The 21,740-nt window shown below is 44.2% G+C and overlaps 1 protein-coding gene across 13 annotated transcripts in view; it reads left to right on the plus strand.

Moving 5' to 3' along the window:
• The window catches only part of BRD4 (bromodomain containing 4), a 170,572-nt gene that overhangs the window by 80,260 nt on the left and 68,572 nt on the right, over nucleotides 1–21,740 (plus strand). For all 13 annotated transcript variants that reach the window (XM_074980071.1, XM_074980062.1, XM_074980069.1 and 10 more), the window contains 3 exons: nucleotides 6,357–6,494; nucleotides 10,554–10,689; nucleotides 20,087–20,367. In XM_074980071.1, coding sequence (XP_074836172.1) covers nucleotides 6,357–6,494; nucleotides 10,554–10,689; nucleotides 20,087–20,367 — 555 coding nt within the window. The remainder of the gene's footprint in view (nucleotides 1–6,356; nucleotides 6,495–10,553; nucleotides 10,690–20,086; nucleotides 20,368–21,740) is intronic.

Consider the following 21,740-nt stretch of genomic DNA (forward strand, 5'->3'; position numbering starts at 1 on the left):
AAACTAGTTAGATGGAAATTAAGTGGCACAGTTACAAAAGTGAAGTGCCTGCAAGCTGTATAGAAAATTTATTTAAAAACACCATAACAGAGGCTCAAATTAAATGTATACTGTAAAAAGCCAAAATGCGCTGTGGCTGAACAAGGTGCAAGAAATTATTAGAGACAAAGAAGCATCCTTTAAAAAGAGGAAATTAATCTTACTGAGGTAAATGGAAAGGAGCATAATCTGTGAAGTTCAAAAATAAATCCAGCCAAAAAAAATTTTTTTTTTTGGAGAAGACTAACCAAAATTTAAAGACAGTTTTAAGTACCTCCATCAGATGCAGGAGGCTTGCCAAACAATCAGAGGAAACACTGGGGAAAATGGACATGCTAAAGGAGCATTCAAAAAAGATAATGCTATGGAGAAGCTAAATAAACCTTTGCATCCATCTTCACTGCAGAGAATGTGAAAGTTTTCCATACCTGAGTTATTTTTAGATGAAATTTCTGAGCAACTGTCCCAGATTGAGGTGCTAGTAGGGAGATTACAGTTTGTTTGAAAATCTTAACACCAGGAGCATGTGGTATTCACCCAAGAGTTTTGGAGGACCTCAGACAAACTGCAAAGTGTGACAAGCAACCCATCATTTAAAACAACTTCTGTACCAGGTTAACTGCAGGATAAATTATGTAACACCAATTTAAAAAAAAAACTCTTGAGGCAATCGTGGCAGTTACAGGCCAATAAGTTTATTTTTCAGCAGCAGGCAGACTGGTTGAAAATATAGTAAGGACCAGAATTATCAGAAACATAGAGGAACACAGTTTATTAGGGAAGAATCAACCCTAATTTTATAAAAGGCAATTGTGCTTCACCAAGTTGATACTTTGAGATACTCAACTTGTATATGGACAGCAACAAGTCAATGGATATATTGTACTTTGACTTTCAGAAGGCCTTTGGTAAGGTCCTGAGCAAATAAGCCATCATGGGATAAACGGAAACACTGTCTCATGGGTCACAGAGTGTTAAAAGGCAGAATACCAAGGGTGGGAATAAATGTTCTGTTCTCACAATGAAGAGATCATAGAATCATAGAACACTAGGACCGGAAGGGGCCTCGAGAGGCCATCGAGTCCAGTCCCCTGCCCCGACGGCAGGACCAACCACTATCTACACCATCCCTGATAGACGTCTATCTAATCTGTTCTTAAATATCTCCAGCGAGGGAGATTCCACAACCTCCCTTGGCAACTTATTCCAGTACTTGACCACCCTGACAGTTAGGAACTTTTTCCTAATGTCCAACCTAAACTTCCCTTGCTGCAGCTTAAGTCCATTGCCTCTTGTTCTCTCCTCAGAGGCCAAGAAGAACAAGTTTTCTCCCTCCTCCTTATGACACCCTTTAAGATATCTGAAAACTGCTATCATGTCCCCCCTCAATCTTCTCTTTTCCAAGCTAAGCAAGCCCAATTCTTTCAGCCTTTCTTCATAAGTCATGTTCTCCAGACCTTTTACCATTCTAGTTGCTCTTCTCTGGACCTTCTCTAACTTCTCCACATCTTTCTTGAATTGGGGTGCCCAGAACTGGACACAATATTCCAGCTGAGGCCTAACCAGCGCAGAGTAGAGCAGTAGAATGATTTCTCGTGTCTTGTTCACAACACACCTGCTAATGCATCCCAGAATCATGTTTGCTTTTTTTGCAACAGCATCACATTGTTGACTCATATTTAACTTGTGATCTACTAGAACCCCTAGATCCCTTTCTGCTGTACTCCTTCCTAGACAGTCTTTTCCCATTCTGTATGTGTGAAACAGATTATTCCTTCCTAAGTGTAGCTCCTTACATTTATCTTTATTAAACTTCATCCTGTTTACTTCAGACTATTTCTCCAATTTATCTAGATCATTCTGAATTATGACCCTATCCTCCAAGGTAGTTGCAACCCCTCCCAGCTTGGTATCATCTGCAAACTTAATAAGCGTGCGTTCTATGCCAATATCCAAATCATTAATGAAGATATTGAACAGAACTGGTCCCAAAACAGACCCCTGCGGAACCCCACGTATTATGCTTTTCCAGCAGGATTGAGCACCATTATATAGGTGGATGATGCTTTTTTTTAAACAACTAACAAAATCATCCAGAGCCCAGGATTTGGTGGTGATGGGGGACTTTAACTTTCCAGATATATGCTGGGACACTAATACAGTGGGGCACAGACTATCCAATAAATTCTTAGACTGCATTGGAGACAATTTTTTATTCCAAAAAGTTGAAAAAGCCACCAGGGGAGAAACTGTTCTGGATTTGATTTTAACAAATAAGGAGGACTTGGTCGAGAATTTTACAGTGGGAGGCTGCTTGGGTGAAAGGGATCATGAAATCACAGAATTCACAATTCTAAGGACTGGTAGGAGGGAAAATAGCAAAATAGAGATGATGGATTTCAGGAAGGCAGATTTTGGTAAACTCAGAGAGCTGGTAGGTAAGATCCCCTGGGAGGAAAAACCAAGGAGAAAAACAACTGAGGACAGTTGGCAGTTTTTCAAAGAGACATTATTAAGGGCCCAAAACAAGTTATTCCCCCTATGTAGGAAAGCAAAGACCGCCTTGGCTTAACAAGGAGATCCTGCATGATCTCAAACTAAAAAAGGAATCCTATAAAAAATGGAAACTAGGACAAATTACAAAGAATGAACATAGGCAAATAACACAGGAATGCAGGAGTAAAATCAGAAAGGCTAAGGCACAAAATGAGCTCCAACTAGCTACAGGCACAAAGGGTAACAAGAAGGCCTTTTACAAATATATTAGAACAAGAGGAAGACCAAGGACAGGGTAGGGCCATTGCTCATGTTTGGGGTGGAGAAAATTGTTTTAATACTCCTTTACTTAACGCAAGAGCCAGGGACCACTCAGTGAAATTAATAGGCAGCAGGTTTAAAACAAAAGTAAGTACTACACAGGATGCACAGTCAACCGGGGGATGGCAGAATACTGGTATAGAGAGTACAGCTGCTGCTGGCATCCCAAAACTGCCCAAGTCTATATGCTGCTAATCCATTGACTTCAGTGATACCTTCTGAAATTGTCATGGATTGCCGTAAGAACAAAAAACAAGGCTGCCATCCCTAAAAATTTTCAGGAGAAGATTGCGGTGTACTGTTGAAGCAAAAAACTTCTCTTGTGTTTAAGTGGCTAACATTCAGCTTTACTGAATTCAATAAGGCAACAGATGAGCCAAACTGGACACTAGTACATCCAGGTCCAGCAAGGCTGCTTGATGCAGCTAACACTAGTATTTTGTACCCTTACACAAACAAGCCCAGTGTCAGAGGTAATTAGTTAGAGAATCGTAAATCACTTCTCAAAGAGAAACCGTTATCAGCAAAGAGAAGCAGGTGCCAGGGAGCTGGAGTCTTAACTCCAGACAGCCCATTAGCGCATTCCATAGAGCTCATCCTCCCTGCTGTTCCCAAACGGGTCAGGGAAAGTACAGGCTCTTGTGTATGTGTGGAAGTAAGGGATGTGAAATGACTTCTTATACAAGATGGTTTCCATGATACCATCATAATGTGTTTCGGATACAGAAGATGTGTCCTTGTGGACATAAACTGCTCTGTATGGGTTCCTTCCCTGTGCCTAACTCTGCAGGAATGAAAAGCAGGTAATGTTGCCTCCTTTTTCCTTTACCTATTCCTGCTCCTTGTATGAGTAAAACAGTAGAAAGTCAACATCCATACCTGCTGTCTCTTGGTTGGTCCAGGCACCATCTTTACATTTATACATTGTATAGAAAAATGCATGCATGTGCTTTTCTGAGATTCCTTATCCTGGGTGAGATTGCAAAAATTTGAGGTGCCATCAAACAGGTCCTGGTTTATGGCATAGCTGACTGTCTCTTCCCCCAGTACCTGTTGACATCCTTACTGTTCAAGGAAGGGTTTGCTGCCGTGAGGCCAGTGGAGATATCCACGGTGGTTGGTGGAGTCTTTGCCAAGTCTGACAGTAAAGGGAGCCGATCTGTCCTTGTAATATGCCTTCCACCACTTCTTCGCTTCTGTGTGTTACTGCTGCTGATCCCTGTTTTACCCTTTCACTTGCATCACCTGTGCATTCTTCTTACATGTCCACATTTCTATGGCTGGTCCATAGCTGTGGGCATACAGCCTCTTCTCTTCTCATGCCCAGTAGATACAATACCTCCTGTGTTTTCCAGGCAGGAAACTGTCTAGTATATGGAGCCGGTTTGTACTTTAGGCAGTTGCACATAACAAAAAAGAGTTTCTAGACATGCTTACCAAAAGTGACTCTCGGCAGGGTTCCTAGTTTTCTGTGATAACCCAAAATTCTCCAATAATAAAGACCAAAAAATCTGTGTTTTTCCTTGATTAAACTGGAACGTTAACTTATCTCACTAGCCATAACATATACAGGTATCCGTTAAACACAATGTTTTATTGATCTCTACAGTTTTTATGTTGGCAGCCCAAGCCCCACCCATTCTACTGATTCGCTGAATTTTTGATTTTCCAGTCTGTTCCTAGTTCCAGTGAGATTGGATAATCAGGGTTCCACAGTATGCTTTTTTTATTACAAAAATACATAAACTAAACTAAATACATAAACTAAACATTCTCTGTAGTTTTAAAAAAAAAAGGGCAAAATCTGTGGTTTTTTGGCAGCAAACAGATTTCTAGGATCTCTGGCAATTAGGAGGAAGCATTGAAAAAATGGGGTGGTTTCAAAGAGCAAGAAGGTGTCTTCCAGTCTTGATGCTTGGGCAGTGGAGTTCACAAATGTGACCAGAGCAGTCATTGTGTGAAAGCTGCTGGAGAAATGCAAGGGTTAAAAACCTACCTTATGAGAGGAGACTCAAAGAGCTTGGCTTGGTTATCTTATTCAAAAGGAGGCTGAGAGAAAGTGTGATAACTCTCTGTAAATATATTGGAGGTGTAAATAGGAGGGGAAGAGGAGTTAGGTAAGCACCTGTGGGGCTACACGAATGGATATAAACTGGCCTTCAACAAGTTTAGGCTTGAAATTAGGCTTTGTGAGGTATGAAGTTCTTGAACAGCCTCCCAAGGAAAGCGGTGGTGTTGGGGGGAACCCACTGACATCAAGACTGAGCTTGGTAAACTTACAGAAGGGATGAGATGAGGGGACAGCCTCCAATGACACGTGGTCCATCCATGACTGCTGGTAGCAAAATTCCTCAGTGGCTGCAGAGATGGGACACTAGCTGTGCTGGGGTCACTTTGATGTGCTCTCAAGTTGGATTTCAGGGTGTCTTTATATTGTTCACACCAGCTGCCATGTGAAGGGCTGCTTGCTTTAGCTGACCACATGATGCAGCATTGGAGATTCTTGAATCAGGCACGAGTACAAGGCGCCCAGACCAGCACAACACAGCCTTTATGAGCTGTGAGCTATTGCAGAGAATTCTTTCCTAGGTGTCCATTTGCCTGGTGGTTTGTGTTCAGGGTTTAACGGATCACCGTATTTGGGGATGAGAGGGAGTGGGCTGGAGTGCCCACACTCCCAGTGCACTGGAGACTGGCTGCTCCAGCCTGGCTGGAGCATCTCTGCTTGCAGCACTGCCACAGGTGACTCTCTCCAGTGCAACTGGAGCAGCCCTTGTCCATGGCAGCCCGGCCTGGAGCACCACTGAGTGGGAGCACCCTATCTGAGCAGGAGCAGCCCCTGTCTGCAACAGGGGGGCTCCAGCCCACCTGGAATGGTTGATGTCACCATAATGAGGCACTTAGTGGTTAGAAACCCATTTTATGCCAAAACAGATCGTCCAAAGATGATTTAACAGAACTTAACTATGTAGTGTTGAGCTGGCCTGTTACTCTGAATTTATTTGAGGTGGCTGAGGCAAGAACACTCTGTGATAGAAAGGAGTTCTGAGAATGTGAAAGCTTATGGTTTTATTGTAAAAGCTCTGGGAGGGGGTGGTTAGAGCAGTGGTGCCTAACTTTTTAACATACGAGGGCCACATAAATCTACGCATGCCCTCTTGTATGGGCCAGACAGATTTCGCATACTTCCTTAAATAAACTAAACTAGTAATCTGTGACAACAAAACACTCATGAGCCAGCCATTTTAAGCATATTTTGTTGAAGCAGGCCCCAGGCCTTATGAAATGCACTGGGTCGTAATGTGGGCATCCGTGGATTAGTGTAATCAGTAAAGCTCAGTGATGAGAGCGAGAGACATGAAAATCCTTATCAAGCCTTTGTACTTACTTCATTGTAGTAACTGTAAATATGCTCTTTATATGCCAGTTTTGTTTGATCTCCTTCCCCACGCCACTCCCTTCCCTCGCTCTAAACTGATATTTGTCTTTGATCTCCACAGGATTATTATAAAATTATTAAGACACCTATGGATATGGGAACAATAAGGAAACGCTTGGAGAATAACTACTACTGGAATGCTCAAGAATGTATCCAGGACTTCAATACTATGTTTACAAATTGTTACATCTACAATAAGGTATATGACTTTTTATGAATTTGGACCTGTTGGCTACGTCTACACGTGAAGCCTACTTCGAAGTAGCTTATTTCGATGTAGCGACATCGAAATAGCCTATTTCGATGAATAATGTCTACACGTCCTCTAGGGCTGGCAACGTCGATGTTCAACTTCGACGTTACGCAGCACCACATCGAAATAGGTGCAGCGAGGGAACGTCTACATGCCAAAGTAGCACACATAGAAATAACGGTGCCAGGCACAGCTGCAGACAGGGTCACAGGGCGGACTCAACAGCAAGCCGCTCCCTTAAAGGGCCCCTCCCAGACACAGTTGCACTAAACAACACAAGATCCACAGAGCCGACAACTGGTTGTAGACCCTGGGCATGCAGCATGGATTCCCCAGCTGCAGCAGCCAGAAGCCCTGGGCTAAGGGCTGCTGCACACGATGACCATAGAGCCCCGCAGGGGCTGGAGAGAGAGCGTCTCTCAACCCCTCAGCTGATGGCAGCCATGGCGGACCCCACAATTTCGATGTTGCGGGACGCGCAACGACTGTACGGTCCCTACTTCGACGTTGAACGTCGAAGTAGGGCGCTTTTCCTATTCCCTCATGGGGTTAGCAGCTTCGACGTCTCGCCGCCTAACGTCGATGTTAACTTCGAAATAGCGCCTGACGTGTAGCCGTGACGGGGCTATTTCGAAGTTAGTGCTGCTACTTTGAAGTAGTGTGCACGTGTAGACACGGCTGTTGAGTCTTTTGTATCTAGTTGTGTTCTTACAATGGCGCTATGAGATTTCCCCTTTGCATAGTGTGTACTGTTCTGTGAACCATTACACAGATGGAATATGACAGAAATGAAAAATACAGAGAGCATCAAGTATAATAAAAGGATCTCTGACATGTCAGGGAATGGGGTAGGTTGGGAAAAGAATTGATTTATGCTTCTAAAACTGAAATAGGGGACATGGCTGTGTGTTAAATTTTGGGGTAGAAAGAAGATGGAGACCACCAAACTGTTCAAGACAACTCTTAAGAACAAGGTGGCATGGACTGGATCAAGTTGTTAACTCATGCTAAGGAAGTTTCTCTGAACTTGTAGGTTCCATAGGTAGCAAAGAAGCTCTGTGACCCACACAAGATTTTTCTGATTTTTTTTTTAAAAGGTCTGGTTTCCCTTCACCTATGCTTCCTTTCCTCCCCTTACCCTTAGTAGTCCCTTCCTTTCCCCCCATTATTGACACCAAGAATGCCTGTTCCCTCTTCTTTTCCCTACCAAGTGTTTCATCCCCTTTTGTCTTCTAACCTTACTCACTTCTGCTCTCACCTTTTTCTCACTTTTATCCTCCTCTCACATTCATTTTCTCTCTCAATGCAAGCAAGTTTGGGCCTCCCTATCTTCTCCCTCAGAATGTGGTCCAATATTTCTTCTTTCCTTCATCTGCAAATTCATTGAACTTTATATCTACAACTGCTATTTGGCATTTTTTCTGCCAGTTTTGTTCTTGATCTTCTGAACTGGCTTCTGCACACTGTTGAAATTGCAAACTAAAGTCTCTAATGACCTTTCCCTATCCAAAACTCAGTTAGTCAACATTTTAATGGAATGGGGCATTCTGTCAATGACCTAAAGGGATGTGTGTTACTGAAAAGGAATTATCGCACCGTTCTGGAAAGGGAAACAGCCGAGCTGGCTTTTATATTCAAATCTGGCACATTAACCCGTGGTTTAAATCGTGATGGGAACTTTGAGTCACTATAGGGGCTTGTCTGCATACTTGGCTCAATCTAATTCTTGACACCCCCCCACACCCCTCCACTCTCTGATTTGCTCACCTTGATTATCTTTTTCTGATTTGTCCTCCTTGCTTACTGTTTTTGGTTGTCTGTGCCTTAAATATTGAGTCTGTTCTGGTCTGGCTATGGTCTGAAGAAGTGGGTCTGTCCCACGAAAGCTCACCTGATAAACAGTTTTGCTAGTCTTTAAAGTGCTACTTGACTGCTTTTTTGTTTTGATAGTGTATACACTAGCACGGCTTCCTCTTTGTTACTATTCAAGTTTGTGTATTGTATCTTCCTTGAACTCAGCAACTTTCAACACCACCAGCCATTCCTTAAGTCTTGAGATTTTGCCCTTTGTTGACTTTTCCTGGTTTTGTCTTCTCATGATTCTCTTTTCTTCCCAATTCTTGATTTTTTTTTTCTTTTTGAGGCCTCCACTCCCCCCTTTTTATTGCCATAGAAGACCACACCTTTCTCCAACCTTTCTCTCTTCTCTTTGCTGCCCACCAGTCATTTTCATCCTGAAGTAGCTCTATGCCTTTTTCCATAGTTTCTACTATGAGTGGGTAAAATCCCCTGATAAAATTCAGAGAGAGGCTACCATAGTGGGGTTCAGGTACCTTCTTACATGACTCCTATAAAGTGCAGCCTACCAATCATAGTACTAGCAGGTGACAAACTGGAATTATTCCACTTTCTTTCATTTCCTACTCCATACCTTTATCTCCAGTTAAAAACCAAAATTACAGTGCAGTAACAAAGGTGTACTAGTTCTTCATACTCATTTGTTTGTCTCACATTGTTCTGAGTATTATCTGTGTGAGTCATCTTTGGTATGTAAGGCCTTCAGAGCAAGGAATATATACCTTCTGTTTGTTCAGCTTTCTGCAGAGGAGGGCCATAGATAGGCCTTTGGATGCTATCATAATATAAGTAGTACTACTCATAACATACATTAAAAATATCCAAAAATTAGAGCAGTGTTTCCCAATGTTATTTGGCCAAGGAACCCTTTTAAACCCAAAAGAATTTTGCAGTACCCCATTTCCAGGTTCTACTTCTTTCAGCCTCCAAACCACCCCACCCCCTCAGCCCTCAAATCCTCCCCTTTATCCCCAAGCTTTACCTCCATCCTGCAAACCCACACACATGCCCCCTCGCCCGCCCCGCCCCACCAGCAGGCTTAACCCCTCTCAGCCCCAAATCCACACCCTCCAGCCTCAGCCCCTAACTGGCTCCTGGGACTAACCCATTTGTGGCACTGGTTGGGGAACCTCTATGCCAGGTGGCCATGTGTGCCCAGTGGAAGGGAGGCTGGCCTGGAGGTGTTCTGCTGGAGGGGGTGAGCTGAGCCAGGCCCACCAGGGGTTTGGCTGCTGATGTAGCTAGGCAAGTGCGGAGCTCTTTGCAGCTCCCTGCCCTGTTGCTGCTGCCTTCCCTCTGCCTTGCTTGCTGCTCAACCAATTAAATTGAGTTCTACTGCTTCAGTGGCAGCAGGGCAGGGAGCTGCAGAGGGGTTTTAATTTCACTTTGTGGAACCCTGGGGTTCTGTGGAATACCATTTGGGAAACACTGCATTAGAGGACCTATTTGGGTGGATTCAAGAAATATTAGACCTAAGGTCCCCAAAGTGTGCAGCATGTCCTTGTAGGGAGACACAAAGGATTGTCTGAGCGAATGCAGCAGGGCCTAGAGAGGGCAGGGGGAGAGAGCTATCCAGCTCCTTCCCACCCTGAGCTCTGCTTTGGCCCACCCCCATCTGATTCCTCAGTTCCTGGTTCCATCCCCACTTTTGGTTGCTGGTTGTGGCTCCATTCCTAATCTGAGCTGAGGCTTGGGGACAAGGCAAGGAGTAGAACTGTACCTGGCCATGGATCCAGATGCTGGCCCTCATAGCAGCCTAACTGCCGCTCCACTCCTTGTCTCAGATGTGGCCCCAGACCTTCCTACCCCTTATTGCTCTACATATGTCCTCTGCTCATACCCTGCATCAGCATTCTTGGTCCTGGTTCAGAAGGGTCAAGACGTACAAACAGCAATAAAGATGGATGTGACCCTTAAAAGTTTGGAGTCCACAGTAGTAGAGTGCAGGATGGGTGGATGAAAGGTGGGTGATGTCTATTTTGATAAGATTCTGTTGCTTTTTAAATCTTGATTGTGACTAAACTCAAAGGGAGAAAAAATGGGAGCAAAATCCTAAAGGTGACATGAATGTTTTAGGTTACATTCTCATGCAAACCTTGCTTTGAAAGTGTGTGCATGCCTAATTTATTTTATCTATCGTTAATCCAGCCAGGGGATGACATAGTCTTAATGGCAGAAGCTCTAGAAAAGCTTTTTCTTCAGAAAATCTCTGAAATGACTGAGGAAGAAACTGAAATCGTGATAGTCCAAGCAAAAGGAAGAGGGCGTGGGAGGAAGGAAGCAGGTAAAGTATTTGACCGTTCTTGAGTTCAGTCCTTGTTCTTGTCAGGTGTAACACCAAGTGCTCACAGTTGCCAGGTTCCTACAGTTTGCATAAAATAACAAAAAATGAACAGCCACCTTTATGTAATGCTCAAATCGCAAGTCCAATATATAATCCTTAATCCCTGTTTAGTTACATTGGCTATCTGAGCCATATTTCTTTTGCCATGCTTTAGAACTTCCTTGACCACGTTTGGCTTTTCGGTAACCCTGCTTGTATGTGCACATTGTAATTCTTACAAGCTGGTTCTCGTTCTACTTTTCAATCAAGTTTGAAAGGTGAGAATTGTAGGAGTGCAGCCTTCTTACTATAATATTTTTATATTTCCTAAATATATTATTACATTTTGAAAGATTATAGAAGTAAATTACAGTAGTCAAACAAGCAGAGAGTACGTAATATGCCACCTCCTTGATTTCTTTACTCCGTAATAGCTAATTTTTGTTGTAATTGCAAGATAGCAGGTCCTACTGTCATTAGGAAAGGTTTAGTAACAGAAAGGGAGGTGATTCTCAGATGTCTGATGTTCTTTAACTCATTGCTGATATTGATTCCAGTTAGTGTGCGTGCCGTGTGCATGATTGCTGGATTGCCCTAGCAGCACCTGTCTGTTCTAGTGTGGAGCCCCCTGGAATGATGCCTTCATGACACTCACTATGACCCTGCTGCCCTGGCACCTCCACATTTCCTTCTTCCTGCTAGTGACAGTCTCTGGAACTGTGGAGGCTTGCTTGGCAAGCTCTTCTTTGTTTTCCTATCCTTTCAGGTAGTGTAGTTTAGCATTAGTTGTGTTCTTCTGTTTTAGTTTATTGTAGTGCCTCCATTTTTGCTGTTGGGAGTGTGGGTTTCCCCTCCATCCCGATCAAGTATTCCTGCTTGGAGATGTGGGGCATCCTGAAGTCCCAAAGGTTCAAGCCCTGCAGGTCCTGTGCCAGTTGGTGACCCCCCCCACTATGTTTGTCTCAAGTGTCTAGGGAGGGTCCCTATGCAGCAGGATTTGTAAGGATTTTGCCCTAGAACAGAAAAGGCATGAGACTTCCATTTAAATCAGCCCCTTAGGAAGGTGGCTCTGAGACAGTAACCTTCAGCACCAGACTGCGTGGCACCACCTGTGGAAACAAGATGCTGCTGAGAATCCTGGTGCTGCTGCAAGTTACATCACCACTCCTGATTGCAGCACCAGCGTGGCACAGGTCCTGATCCCTGAGACCAGTCATCTGACCACCATCCCCAAGCCTGACCCCAGGATTGCTGGTTTGTAAGAAGCATCACGGCAGAATGCTCCTAGGAAATAGGAAGGTCAGGAGGATGCTTGTTTCCTACTAGCCTCCTTTTCATCCTTCCTGGCCGAAGTGGTTATGGGGACCTGCTATGCAGGGTGGTGCAAAACAGGAGTCTGCAAGCGGAGGAGTTGGTAGAGGCAGAACAAACTATGATAAACATCATTGCCCTTGAAGGTTCATAGAAAGTGGCTTTAACACTCATTAAAACTATTCAGGCCAACATGAAGTCCCTTTGGCAGACCTTACCCTCCACCTCTCTATCTCCACGGGTGTAGAGAGGATGTATTTATTACCTTGAGGGGTAGAAATACCCCTGTATGTGTACTTGCAGCCTTGCTTGTTGATGGTGGCTGTGTTAAACAAAAGGCAGAGGCAAGGGAAACAAGATCCTATGCCTAAATCAGTTGATTTCATAGGCATTTTGCTGCTTAAGCAAATTCAACTACTGGAACTCAGTGCTGAATCTAAAGAGCTGGTGCCAGTGAAGTCCAGGGAGGAGTTTAAAGCTGTCATTGAGGAGGGCAAAGCAGTGACACACACTCCGTTACAGTCCTCAGTGGATGCTGCAGGACTTGGTGGCTTGGAACTTTTCCTCTAGAATCACCATGTGGCATAACTTATTGCTCTAGGCCTTGGGGCTTTCTCGAAAGGTTCAACAGATCCTGCAGGATATGCCTTCTAGTGAAATGGGCCTCTTTGCAATGCAGATTGACTCTAGGATGCATAGCCTAAACAACTCTGGAGCTACCATGAAGTCTTTGGGTACATACATCCCGGTAATCTAGTGCAAAAATATTAAGCTGTTGTAACAGCAGAAATGTTGGACTTTTATAGGAGATGGAGCAGAAATGGCAAGTGTAAGCCCCTATCTGGGCAGGGCCTGGGCCCAACCAAACCATCACTGGGCTAAAGACAGTCTTTTTGAAGGTGTGTCCAAGGTGCAACAGCCACAGTACCGGATCTTGCCCCTCATTTCTAGAATCTGTCCCATTTCTATGCTTGTTTCCAAATAACATCAGACCACTAGGTTCTTAAAATGGTAGATGTGACATATTCACTCAAATTTTGCTCCTCCCTTCCTCCTGTCTCTCTTCCCCATCCCTCTTTTAATGAACCCTTCTCATGAGCTGCTTCTTATTCAGGAGGTGCACAAGCTCCTCACTGCGTGGAGGAAGGTTCCTCAGGAGCTAATAGGCAAGGAGACCAGCTCCTATTATTTCATAATTTCTGGAGCCAAAGAGGGGTTCAAACTCCTCAGCCTGCAAGGTTTCTGTCACTTACAAAGAAGTTGAAGTTTCACATAGTCTCCCTGAGCACCATCATTCTGTCTATGCATCTGGGAGACTGGTATGCTACTCTCAGCATCATGGATGCTTATTTCTATGGAGTCATTTGTCTAGTGCATAGAATCATAGAAGAGTAGGACTGGAAGGGACCTCAAGAGGCCATCGAGTCCAGCCCCCTGCCCTCGTGGCAGGACCAAGCACTTTCTAGACCATCCCTGAAAGCCATCTATCTAACCTCTTCTTAAATAGCTCCAGTGATGGAGATTCTACCACCTCCCTTGGCAATTCGTTCCAGTGTTTGATCACCCTGACAGTTAGGAACTTTTTCCTGATGTCCAACCTGAACCTCCCCTGCTGCAATTTAAGTCCATTGCCTCTTGTTCTATCCTCAGAGGCAAGGAAGAACAAGTTCCCTCCCTCTGCCTTGTGAAACCCTTTTAGATACCTGAAAACTGTTATCATGTCCCCCCTCAATCTTCTCTTTTCCAAACTAAACAAGCCCAATTCCTTCAGCCTTTCTGCATAGGTCATGTTCTCTAGACCTTTGATCATTCTCGTTGCTCTCCTCTGGACCCTCTCCAATTTCTCCACATCCTTCCTGAACTGCGGTGCCCAGAACTGGACACAATACTCCAGCTGAGGTCTAACCAGCGCAGAATAGAGCGGGAGAATGGCTTCTCGTGTTTTGTTGACAACACACCTGTTAATGCATCCTGGAATCATGTTTGCTTTTTTTTGCAACAGCATCACACTGACTCATATTTAACTTGTGGTCCGCTATAACCCCTAGATCCCTTTCTGCTGTACTCATTCCTAGGCAGTCCTTTCCCATTCTGGATGTGTGACACTGATTGTTCCTTCCTAAGCGGAGCACTTTGCATTTGTCCTTATGAAACTTCATCCTGTTTACCTCAGCCCATTTCTCCAGTTTATCCAGATCCTTTTGAATTATGACCCTATCCTCCAAAGAAGTTGCAACCCCTCCCAGCTTGGTATCATCTGCAAACTTAGTAAGTGTACTTTCTATGTCAATATCTAAATCGTTAATGAAGATATTGAACAGAACCGGTCCTAAAACAGACCCCTGTGGAACCCCACTAGTTATACTTTTCCAGCAGGATTGAAAGCCATTAATAACTACTCTCTGGGTACGGTTATCCAGCCAGTTGTTCACCCACCTTATAGTAGCCCCATCTAAGTTGTATTTGCGTAGTTTATTGATAAGTATATTATGTGAGACTGTGTCAAATGCTTCACTGAAGTCTAGGTATACCACATCCACCTCTTCTCCCTTATCCACAAGGCTCGTTATTCTATCAAAGAAAGCTATTAGATTGGTTTGACATGATCTGTTTTTAACAAAACCACGCTGGCTGTTCCCTATCACCTTACCACCTTCCAGTTGCTTGCAGATGATTTCTTTAATGACCTGCTCCATTATCTTTCCTGGCACAGAAGTTAAGCTGACTGGCCTGTAGTTTCCCGGGTTATTCTTGTTCCCCTTTTTATAAATGGGTACTATATTTGCCCTTTTCCAGTCTTCTGGAATCTCTCCCGTCTCCCATGATTTTCCAAAAATGATTGCTAAAGGCTCAGATGCCTCTTCTGTCAGCTCCTTGAGGATTCTAGGATGCATTTCATCAGGCCCTGGTGATTTGCAGACATCTAATTTTTCTGAGTAAATTTTAATTTGTTCTTTTCATATTTCAGCTTCTAAACCTACCCCTTTTTCCACTAGCATTTTCTGTCAGGCATTCCTTCAGATTTCTCAGTGAAGACCGAAACAAAGAAATCATTAAACATCTCTGCCATTTCCAGATTCCCTGTTACTGTTTCTCCCTTGTCACTGACCAATGGCCCTACCCTCTCCTTGGTCTTCCTCTTGTTACCAATGTATTTGTAAAAAGCCTTCTTGTTTCCCTTTTTGCTTGTAGCTAGCTTGAGCTCATTTTGTGCCTTAACCTTTCAATCTTGCTCCTGCATGCTCGGGTTGTTTGTCTATACTCATCCTTTGTAATTTGTCCTAGTTTCCATTTCTTATATGATTCCTTTTTTAGTTTGAGATCATGCAAGATCTCCTGGTTAAGCCAAGGCAGTCTTTTGCCATGTTTTCTTTCTTTCCTACGCAGCGGGATAGCTTGCTTTTGGGCCTTTAATAATGTCCCTTTGAAAAACTGCCAACTCTCCTCAGCTGTTTTTCCCCTCAGTTTAGCTTCCCATGGGACCTCACCTACCAGCTGTCTGAGTTTACCACAATCTGCCTTCCTGAAATCCATTATCTCTATTGTACTGTTTTCCCTTCTACCCTTCCTTAGAATTGTGAACTCTATGATTTCGTGATCACTTTCACCCAAGCATCCTTCCACTTTCAAATTCTCAATAATTTCCTCCCTATTTGTTAAAATTAAATCTAGAACAGCTTCCCCGCTGGTAGCTTTTTCAACCTTTTGGAATAAAAAGTTGTCTGCAATGCAATCCAAGAATTTATTGGACAGTCTGTCCCCTGCTGTATTAGTTTCCCAACATATACCTGGATAGTTGAAGTCCCCCATCACCACCAAATTGTGGGCCCTGGATGATTTTGTTAGCTGTTTAAAGAAAACCTCAGCCACCTCTTCCACCTGGCTAGGGGGCCTGTAGTAGACGTCTAGTAGGACCTCATCCTTGTTTTTAACTCCTCCGAGTCTAACCCAGAGACTTTCAACCCGTCCATCTCCTACGTCCATCTCCACCTCTGTCCAGGTGTGTACGTTTTTAATATACAAGGCAACACCTCCTCCCTTCTTTCCCTGTCTGTCCTTCCTAAGCAGGCTGTACCCTTCAATACCAACATTCCAATCATGAGTATTATCCCACCAAGTTTCTGTGATGCCAACGATATCATAGTTGTATTCATTTATTAGTACTTCCAATTCTTCTTGCTTATTTCCCATACTTCTTGCATTTGTATATAGGCATCTCAGACATTGATTTGGTCTTGCCTCCCAGTTTTGCCCTGGCCCTCTTTTTACTCCCCCAGTGTAGCCCATACTCCCTCCCATTTCAAGTTCATCTCCCAGGTATCCATGCTCTCCACTTACCTGCAGGCTTTGCTCCCCTGCCCCTGTCGAACCTAGTTTAAAGCCCTTCTCACTAGGTTAGCCAGCCTGTGTCCAAATGTGGTCTTCCCCCTCCTCGAAAGGTGAACGCCATCTCTGCCTAGCAGTCCTTCCTGTAAAAGGATCCCGTGGTCAAAGAAACCAAAGCCTTCCTGGCGACACCATCTATGCAACCAAGCATTCGCCTCCAGGATACACCTGCCTATGCCTGGGCCCCTACCTCTGACAGTCAGGATTGAAGAGAATACCAGGTGCGCCTCAAACTCCCTGACCCGTGCCCCCAGAGCCCTGAAGTCACTCTTGACCTGCTTAGCATCACACCTCGCAGTATCATTAGTGCCCACATGGATGAGAAGCATGGGATAGTAGTCAGAGGGCCGGATAATCCTTGACAATGCCTGCGTGACGTCTCGGATACGGGCCCCTTGCAGGCGGCACACCTCCCGAGAGGAAATGTCAGGGCAACAGATGGGCGCCTCCGTCCCCCTCAGAAGAGAGTCTCCAACCACCACTACTCTACGTTTCCTTCTTGCAGGGGTGGCAGTAGGCTTCCCAGCCTTGGGGGTACGAGGCTTCTCCTCTTCTGTATGGGGTAATTCTCGGTCTCCTGTATCGAGTACAGCATAATGGTTTTCCAGTACCACGGCGGGAGGGTTCTGAGCAGGGGTGGAACACTGCCTGCTGTGAGAAGTAACCAGCTGCCAGTGTCCACCCTGGTCCACCTCCTCCAGTGGTTTATCAGCCGTCCTGTGCACTGGGACACTTACCTCCACAGTCTCCACCTGAATACTATCCAGGAACTGTTCATGGACTCGGATACTCCTCAACCTGGCCACCTCCTCCTGTAGCTCCCCCACCTGCCGCCTGAGAGATTCCACCAGCAGGCACCTTTCACACTGAATATTCCCCTCAGCCTGGGTATCCCAGTGAGTGGGAATGGCAAGCCACAGTCCTTGCAGAACCACACCAGGATCTGGGTAGAAACATCCATGGTCAGGCAGTCTGTCTGGCTACAGGCACAAGTGGAGGAGACAGCAGTAGTGCTGGCACAGGGGTTGCGGGTCTTCCTAACCATTATAGTCCTCTCTGTCACACTCCCTCTTAAACTCCCCTGTCCGCTTCGCTCCCTTGGTCACTCCTGCTTCTGGCTTTTAAGCCTGCTGGCCTCTCTCAGGCCCTCCCCCTATGAGTCACACAGGGGAAGGCCGATCAAGGGAGCAAAGGTCAGGCAGGCAGTCCCAGCTGCCACTGAAACTGAAACTCCCCCACCTGGAATCAAAATGGCAGTTCAAATGCCAGCAGTTAAAGCACACACTCACTCACCCAGAGATCAGCACTCTCACCTGGTAGCTTCTTCAGCGGCAGGCTCACTTGCTGTCCTCCCTCTTTTACTTTGTGGTTAATTGCAACCATTGCCAGTTTGTGGTCTTCCCCTTCAGCCTGTCAACAGCCTCTCAAGTATTTACTAAGTGCATGCTGGTTTTGACAGACACAGGTATACCTGTACCTCAGTGTCTGACTGCTTTGGGGCCAGGTGAAAGCAGATTTAGTTGGTGAAAACCACCTTTAACAAACTGCGTCGTCCTCAGTGAGAGCAAGTTGCGCCTGATACCAATTCAAATAATAGAATTTATAGGGGTAGTGCTGGAATTGACTTGGGCCATGGCATTCTTACTGGAGGCCTGGTTTCATGCAACCTCGGACATTATCTCCAGTCTCAGACAGTACCCCACTACAACAGTAATAGTAAGGGGCTACTTGGCTCCATGGCATTTTGCACATACATGGTGCAACGTGCTGGAATGTGACTCAGACGTCTCCAGGCATGCTTTGCATCACCCTTTCACCCAGCATGCAACAGCCTGGATGGAATATGGTTATTGCCCTAGCAGTGGCGGTTCTCCAAGCCCTTGACTGGTGGCTCAGTTGTCAGGAAATGTGCAAGTTGACTCCCTTTTCACATGCCCCAGCCTTACTTGTCCTTGGTAACAGATGCATGAGTATGGGGTTGGGGCATTTACCTTGATGGTCTGCACACACAGGGTCTTGGACATGACAGACAACACAACTGCAGTGTTTTGCATTTACACTTACAAGCAGGGTGGGGCTTGTTCTTTTCCCCTGTGTCAGGAAGCCCTCCAGTTGAGAGTATTTTTAATAGCCTGCTCCATTCACCTGGAAATGTCATACCTTTCCAGCTGACAGACTCTCAGCAGGTCCTTCCACAACCGTAAATGACATCAAGCTGGATGTCATTCTCACCATCTTCCACAGGTCGGGGAACTCCCCGCGGTGATCTCTGTGCCACTTGAATCAACAGAAGTATCAGCAGTTCTGTTCCTTCTGCAGCCACAGCCAGGGTACAGTGCAGATGCCTTCTCCCATTGTAGTCAAACCACTGCAGCAAGTTCTTCTTTTTTAAAATTCTTGCAGACCTGCTAATTTAAAAATGTCTGACTTCAATAGCTGTTGTTTAATGTACCCCTTAGTTACTATTGGAATAAAAAGTGTTCTATCATCTTATGTTGTGAACACATCAGTTTTTTTCTCAAAAGCAAAAAAATAAATGGCACTTATGTCATATTATTGATAACTTTACCGGCTCCATCTACTAATGGACTATAGGGGTTTCCTGTATACATTGGTGTTGAGTCCTTGAAAAGGACAGTGGATACCAAAACAATATATACTGTGCATTTTTCCCCTTAAGAAATGGGGGGGGGCATGCATCCACACCGTCACCACGCCTGCCTATGACAGTGCCCTTTTTACCTAAACTGTGTATGTTTTTTATAATGAGGCACATAAAACATTGAATAAAATAACGTAGAATCCAGCTAACACGGTTCACATACCTAGAACTTGTTAATATAGTAAATATGGTATAGTAATACAGCATAAAACCGTGTCAGTTATGCTAAACTTAGGTAGGGATGTCAGCTGTGTTTTCTTGGACTGGCTTTTCCAGGGCTGGCATTTTAGTTACAGAAGTTTTCTTATGGCAAACTGTTGCATAATTGAGAACCCTGGCAACTTGGGCATACCGTACATGAAAAGGATCCCTGCTCTGTGTGATGTTCTCATCCAGAAATCTAAAGAAATGGGGGAATATTCTTTTTCATCAGACTCCTGGCTTCCTACTCTATATCATGATCACCTGCATCTGCGAATGTTTTATTTCTGTGACTAGTTCCTCTTTGTTCGTTAAAGGGGATGTCTAATATAGATTTCTGCTATGTTGGGTATATCATTTGCCCAGTCAAGAAATTGTCATTTGTAGTTTAACTACTTCTGAAGGCAGTTCTGCCCAGTCCTGCACCAAAAGCATGTGGTAGCTCTGAAGTGTAGCCATGTATATGTTCAGAAAAAAGACAGGTGCGGAAGGAGAATAGACTCTTGTCCTTTCCCACTAGGCTGTGACAGGGATCTTTTTGAATGTGTATTGTGGGGGCGGGAGGAGGGAAATGGTTGTAGTGTGTTTTTTTTAAAAGCATGTTTCTACTTAAAATGGGCTATGGAAAAATTTGATTAGCGCATAACCTGTGTTTGGTTGCTCAGGGAATGCGCTTAAGTATTGTTACGCAAGCTCTTTTTTTTAAAGGATTGTGAAATGTGCATTTGTTGCCTGATCACACTGAGCAAGTTTGAAGCATTAAGCCTGACCTTTCTTTATTCTTTCATTTTTTGGCAGTTACACCTAAGCCAGGAGCATCTACGGTACAAAACGCAACTCAAGCATCATCCCCAGCTCAGACGCAGGCTTCACAACAGAATCTTCAGTCTGTGCAAACAACTCATTCCTTTCCTTCTGTGACCCCTGACCTTGTCCAGACGCCAGTAATGACAGTGGTGCCTCAACCGCCTGCTCCTCCCCCACCTCCTCCTCCACCGCCTCCTGTCCCCTCAGCCCCTACTCCCCAGCCCATTCAAACACACCCGCCTGTTATCCCAACAGCTGCACAGCCTGTGAAGGTGAGTGAACAAGGACTCTGTGTGATTTAGGATTCTGTATGTACAGCTTCCTCTACAGAAAAGAGTTTTATTTGATGACTATTTTAAAATATTAATTCTGAACTCCCTTTCATCTTAGAGGTTAAAATTGCTTTATAGATTTTTACTGATTGAAAGGTTGGGTGTTTCGAATAATTAGGCTTCTAACTTATTTGCCTTTGAAATAAGAGTATAATGTCTGACAGTACGTTTACACAGAAGTCTTATTTCAAAATAAGCTATTCTGGAGAGCTCTTCCAAAACAGCTTATTTCAAAATAAAACAGCTACACATAAAATGTATTTCAGAATAGAACTATTGGAGGCATTATAGCTTATTTCAAAATAGATTCTATTCCCTATCTTAACAGCACCTATTTCGAAATTAGGCACCATTCCTCCTAGCGTGAGGTTTACCAATTTCCACTATGCTGAAATTATTTCAGAATAGTGGTTGCATTGTGTAGATGCTAGGATAGTTATTTTGAAAAATGCCTGTTATTTCTAAATAGCTTTCCTCTGTAGACCTACCCTGAGTGACTTTTCCCAGTTCTGATTCCCAGTCGTCTTCTGTAACCATTAACACCCTGCCTCCCTTGCCATTATGAATTAAAAGTAGAGTCTGTTTTCCATAGGTTGGCAGTAGCAAAGACATTGAGTAGAATAATAAGCGGGTTTGTGTGTGCACGTTTGTTTTGAGGCTTCTCAAGTGTTGGGGGACAACCTGACTTGAAAAGCTGTCACTCTGGCTAAGTTATCAAAAATTGACTTTTAATTTGGGGTGCTTCAATTTTTGGATCTTCAATTTGACGTTCTTTAAAAGGTCAGGCGTCTATGTGGTATCTAAATTTAGGAAGCCAGAATAACCAGCTGCTTTGGCAAATTTTAGCTTATAGCTCCAGCAGATCAGATCCTGTTAACTAATATGTCTGGTTTACAGCAATGTCGTTAATATTGTTGCATCAGTAAGATTCCCACTTCAGTTCTCCTGTCACTTTCGCTTCTGTGGACGACATGTGCCATTTACAAGAGTTATTGAGCTTCAGTAGAAGTTTGTAACTTGATTGCCAAAGGAATTCAAGATCTGGGATTTTGAAAACACTGCACAAACTGTAAATATGCATCCTAAGAGGTTTACTTGACTATGGTTTCATGATTCACAATCATGCTGGAAGGGACTCCTTACGGGTCAGTTTTGAGACCAGTTCTATTCAATATCTTCATTGGCAGTTTGAAGTTATTTGTTAAGGACTGTCTCGCCACATGCATTGCAGCTCTTGAAGTATTGATTTTGTAACCAAGTTTGGGGGGTAAAAAATGGCTCTTCTCATTCTTTAGGTTGGAGGCACCTGGTCT

This window comes from Carettochelys insculpta, chromosome 29 (assembly GCF_033958435.1).
Source record: "Carettochelys insculpta isolate YL-2023 chromosome 29, ASM3395843v1, whole genome shotgun sequence".
Classification (NCBI taxonomy): Eukaryota; Metazoa; Chordata; order Testudines; family Carettochelyidae; genus Carettochelys; species Carettochelys insculpta.